This window comes from Lupinus angustifolius, chromosome LG20 (assembly GCF_001865875.1).
Source record: "Lupinus angustifolius cultivar Tanjil chromosome LG20, LupAngTanjil_v1.0, whole genome shotgun sequence".
Lineage (NCBI taxonomy): Eukaryota > Viridiplantae > Streptophyta > Magnoliopsida > Fabales > Fabaceae > Lupinus > Lupinus angustifolius.
In genome coordinates this window covers 5,754,777-5,760,794 of record NC_032028.1, presented here as the reverse complement: position 1 = coordinate 5,760,794, position 6,018 = coordinate 5,754,777, and the positions used below count along the sequence as shown (strand labels likewise).

Here is a 6,018-nt window from a genome sequence, read left to right as displayed (position 1 = left end):
CCTCACTTTGTCGTTTACAGCTTCTATTTTTAGATCCATGTAGACCGATCATGATTCAATTCACATTGACTACCATTACGATAGGGCAAAAGGTTAAGAAACATGGAGAATTAATAGCAGCAATTTTCACAATTCTCTGTCTTTACAATAAACAAATGAATCGATGCAAACATAGGAGTTCTCCAAGGCAAAGAGTTTGGATTATTAATTGTTATATCAGGAGAACCCCGAGTATATTACCTCACTTTGGCCCTTTAATTAAAGGGTAAAAGATGAGCAGACTTTTTGTGTGTGCTGTGCTGTTTTATTTGATAAAAACATTGTTGGAATACTTAGATATAGAAGGAGAAAGGAAAATGAGCAAAATAATAAATTGTATTGATAATAATGTAAATGATAATATTGTAATATAAAAGACATAATATTAAATTTATTTATACTAATACTAAACATCTAATTAAATAAGGAAACAAATCATAGAAGATAAAACAAAGTAATTTTAATCCTAAAATATATTCTAACATATACTCTAAACAAATTTAAGATATAATCATTATAATATGAGATATTATTTTTATATTTATGTATCATCTATATATTCTTTATAACAAAATTTAGATATTCTAAAATATTTTCTTATATTATAATAAACATAATACCAAACGGACTTTCTTAATATCATATTTAAAAGTTTAGGACAAGAAGCTCAAATGAGAGATTAAGAATTGTACTTGAAGGTTAAATATTTAATAAATTGGAGAAGTTATAGTTTTTTTTAACTCTTTATCCTCAACTTTTTAGAGGTGTTGTAAATATGATATTACTTGCATCATCAACACTCAAATCTTACTAAACATGGTAGATGCTTAAAAAGGATAACGTAAGATTTAAAAATCTATGTTGAATGGGTAATTTTCATATGTTATATGTAGTTATTAAATTCGGCTTAGACTGAGCAATCCGGCTAACACTCAAACACTAACTAGCCCATATATCTTGACCCAATTTCATAATAATATAAATACATCGACCTCATTTCATATTAATATTAGTTAATTTAATATAATATTTATTTTGATATTGTGATTTTTTTAAATTTTTTCATTTTTTTACTAATATATAAGGTATGATCATTTATAATAATAATAATAATAATAATGATAGAGGGGACACGTGAAATAAGGGAGACTCCCAGTTGACTCGTGATATTAAAAGTTTAAAACCATGGGATCAAAAGTTAATCAAGGGAGACTCCTAGTTGCAATCAGGGAGAGGAAGGGAAGTTAGGAGGACATGAAGAAGAAAGGGGACATGTATGCCAAAAAGTATGATAATGATAATCTATATCTATACTATTAATAAAGGGAAAACACAAAATAACCACCCATCATTGTGTAATTTGTGTTTTCCTATTTTGCCCTCAATATCTTTTTATTTCTACCAAAAAACCATATATTATTATTTTCTTATTTTAAAAGTGTATTTAAAAAATTGAATATTAGACCAATTGAAGAAATTTAAGCATAAATTTAGCGCAAAAAATTATATTTGAATTTATAAAATACAAACTATACATTACAAACGATAAGAAAGCGGATTGACAAACACGATAGTGTATATCAATACGCTAATAATAATAATAATAATAATAATAATAATAATAATAATAATAATAATAATAATAATAATAATAATAATAATAATAATAATAATAATAATAATAATAATAATAATAATAATAATAATAATAATAATAATAATAATAATAATAATAATAATAATAATAATAATAATAATAATAATAATAATAATAATAATAATAATAATAATAATAATAATAATAATAATAATAATAATAATAATAATAATAGAGGGGACATGTGAAATAAAATAGTGGAACCCTCAACGAAAGGCTATAACATGATGCACATGGCTTGGGTCCCCCACCTTATCACTTGTTCATGGATCTTAGGCATTTGTCTTCTCAACCAACCAACCATGGACCACGTTGTGCATATTATGCTCGCATAGCATTCAATACTTTATCAGATTACTTGTCTCACTTTTGTGTTTTAATTATGTTTCAATCCGATTGAAATTTATCATTTAAAAAGAAAAATTATAAAAATGAAATATTTTGTTATATTACTTAATAAAATTTGATTGGTTTGGAACGTAAATATATGATTTTTTCTGGACAAAGAATCCTCCTTCTTACCCAATCAATATAAAATAAATTGATGCGTATACCTTATATAATTGAGTGGTCAGGTACAAGTTAAAATAAAATTGAAGAGGAAACAAGCCAGTTTTGTTAACCGGAAACTTTGATATTATTATTCGGCAAACATAGTGACAATAGACAAAATCACATATTCTTTTCCCTTAGAAACAAAAACGGAGTCATATAAAATCTTCTATATTATTTCTTGTCCCTAAGAAATTAACAACTATTTTCTCATTCATATAATACACATATAAGAAAATTACAAAAAGATAGCACAGACACATAATAATGATAATAATATAATATAATCAAACGCTTATGCCTATATTAGACTCGATCTTGCTCCATGCAATTTGCTTTCTTGTGATTCCATTGAAGAACAACAACCAAGCAGATTGTTGCTAGAACAACTTCAGCTTCTATTCTTGCACTTTTCCACTGCCCTTGGTGCTGCAAACAACAATATTAAGATAAAACATTTTATAAAGTATGAAACATGCACTATTGTTATCAATATCAGTAAGTGGTAACTAACCTAGCCCAATTGCCTCAGAACCTTTCATTATGCGAAGGCGTTTGCATGATTGAACGAACATTCTGTGAAATTGAGTATTGATTAATTAGTTAACTTTAAATTGGATTAAGATTTAACTAAGGGTTAGTTTCGAAGTTAGATTTTGGAGAGGAATGAAGAGGGAAAAAAAAACTTGAGAGTCATCTCACAAGTATATTTCATGGCTTTCAAGTCTTCTTTTTTTATTCATTCCCTTCCAAAATTCAACTCACAAACAATGATGAATCATAAATAAGAAGACTCACTCCCATGGCACATCACCCACTAGCATCCAATCACCATCTTTGTCCTCATATGTGGGTACATAGTCAGAACCATTCAATAGATCTATCAATTTGCTCTCATTCATGAAGTCCTTCATGCCTTGGGCCCCACATTTACCAATAGTGAAGGAACTGAACATTTTAGCTAGTGCATCTGACAGCTCTTGGTAACTCTTGTACAACTTCAAATCCACCTTGCGTAGATAAGGTGCACCATCCATGCTCACTTTCACAAAAGCACCTACACTACTATTATTGAAACCTTGGTTATTGGTGGTGGTGGTAACTTCCTTTTCTGCTTCATCATTGTTGTTCCTTAGAACATTATTCACTATGTTCTTTCTGAATGATCGAACGGGTGGCCAACCTACAACTTGTGCCCTGCATATTCAACATTAATTAATTAGTACATCAATATAATTAAACTTAACATTATTAGTCACATTAATTAATATTATCTTAATTAAGATTAAAGTTTCACTAATGGTTGGAATTATTGGAGAGAGAGAGATGATGTGTTGGGTGACAGGACATGGGAGTGGACTATGCTTTTTCTATTTGAAAAGTTAGATGAAAGAAAAAAGTAAGATTCCATGTGTCTTGTCCTTTTCCTTTGTCTACCCGACAACCAACCATGCTATGCGCAAAACAAATTCAACTTGACTTGCTTGCTTTGCCAATTGCCATGATTCCTATTCCACCATCGCCCAATACTTTTTTTCTTGCTTAAAATATGGATGACAATTTCCTATTCCCCTCAAAACCCGGATGAATTATTAACTAACAAATTACATAGGTGCTTCACCAATTTACCTTTTTAATAAGAAAAATTGTATTAATAGAAGGGTACCAATAATACTTGATTTATAGGAAAGGTTTAATAATCATATAATTTACTTTTTAAATTACTTGATCCAGTTAGAAATTTCGGGTGTTTGTGTGTTTTTCTTTTCTTTTATAAATCATTTAACATAACCTCTTCTTTCTCGGAAGGTATGCCTGAAATGCAGAGGAGCCAATCCCCTAATTGCTTACTAAGTATGTATTGGGTAAACAACTTGAACAAATACTTGTTTAATAAGATTTTTTTTAAAATAATTTTAAAAGGTATCATAAACTTATTGAAATATTAAAACAACAAGAAAGTTATTAATTATTCCCACAAAGTTTCTCTACTAAAAATAAATAAATTATGTTTAAACTATTTTAAACACCCTCTAAAATAACATATATATATAAATGCAATACCAATAAAGTATAACAATTATACAAGACAAGACATGCATGCAATTAAAATAGACAAAACCTAAAAAAATTGGTCAAATTGTGTTGGTCAAAACCAATTTGTGTATGAAAAATTTCATATTTTTTAAAATTACACAGAATTCAAACCTTAAACTGCATAATTATTTGTAATATTAACTATTGAACCATCTCAATAATTGAGTCATATGTGGCAAGTAATAATAATATATCCATATATTAAATTTATTATAATATATATATAACTTAAACCATATATCATTTAATTAGTGAACTAAACTATACATAATCATTATGGTATCAATAAAACCACTCTAAGTCTTATATAATGACATCAATTATGAGCTTACTCATCCATCTACGATGTTTAACTGATAAAATTTATTTTTCTTGATTTTGAACTAGATTCAACTTTATATAGTAACATATTTTTGGTACACATTGATGTCCCATGCTTTGTGTCACTTCATGTTTCATGGATATGTGATTGGTGACCAAAAATATATTTAAATTAAAATTTAATTATTAAATATTTTTTGATCAATCATAAGTCCATTGTATATATAGTGATACTAAGTACAACAAATGTGCTCCTAATATTTTTATTAATATTTGTAATTTTAAAATATAGAACTATAATACTTAACCCACGCATATGTCACATCTAAAAGTGGACATATCTAGCATAAATTTTGAAGTAAATGGAAATTTATAAATGGCTATGCATTGAAATAGGTTTAGATACATCATATTAAAATAAGGCATAACCCTATACTTCTATTACCCTTCTCAGGTAAAACCTAGATGCATGATGGAATCTCACGGTCTTGAGATTGATGAACAAAACAGAAACAAATGTATGCAATAAACATCCAATAAAAGTGATAAAACCATATTAGAGAAAGAAAATAACATATATATAGGGAAAAAAGAAGAACTCACTTGGCAGGTGGTTTTGCTGGGTCATTAGCACGAGAAGCAGTTGTAGCAGCATAAGTAGTAATATTCTCTTTGGCTTTCTCTACAGCCAAAGATGAGTCATCATTTTTGGTAGTAGAAGAAGAAGAAGAAAGATTAAGCTTCAAATCCATAGCAGTATTGGTCTCTGAGAAACCTCTCTTCCCAGTAGTATTACAAGTGTTTTTCAGCACTGCTGACTCACCAGGCAGACCGAGTCTCAACTCGGTTTCCTCAAAATTTATCATCTTGTATTTGTCTCCTAACTCTCCCTCCATAACAACACTACTTGTCATGTTTGTTTCTTCTATAAACCAACCTTTGTTACAAATCACAAGTACCTTAATTTATCACCTAATGATTATAGCTTTGGTTTTCCTTCTAGGTTTGTGTCCCAAGTTCAGGTTTAGTTTTGGAGATGCGTGAAAAGAGGGTTTGAGGTTAGAGGATGGTTTTAGTGATAAATAGATGAGATGGGGTTTGGGAACTGGACGGTTTAGATGATGCCACGTGTATGGGTTTAAGAGGGTTGGATCATTTGAAGACTGTCGGGGGAGTGACATCATTGCTGATGTAATAATAAGAATAATTGTGGTGTGGTTAGTGGACATCACAGTTAGGCCCTGCCTGCTGCCTTTTATATGTTTGCTTGGCTCCACCTCTACACCCCAATTATTTTTCATCTTCTAACTTTTATTTATGTTTCAACTTTTTATATACTCTTACTATATATA

The 6,018-nt window shown here is 29.0% G+C and overlaps 1 protein-coding gene across 1 annotated transcript; it reads right to left on the bottom strand.

Annotated features, from left to right (window-relative positions):
• On the bottom strand, positions 2,290-5,771 carry LOC109336465 (auxin-responsive protein IAA16-like). The gene is made up of 4 exons (XM_019573078.1): positions 5,270-5,771; positions 3,047-3,445; positions 2,763-2,824; positions 2,290-2,677 (listed from the first exon to the last, which is right to left on the bottom strand). The coding sequence occupies exons 1-4, from the start codon at positions 5,578-5,580 to the stop codon at positions 2,640-2,642; spliced, it is 810 nt and encodes a 269-aa protein (XP_019428623.1). The 5' UTR covers positions 5,581-5,771; the 3' UTR covers positions 2,290-2,639.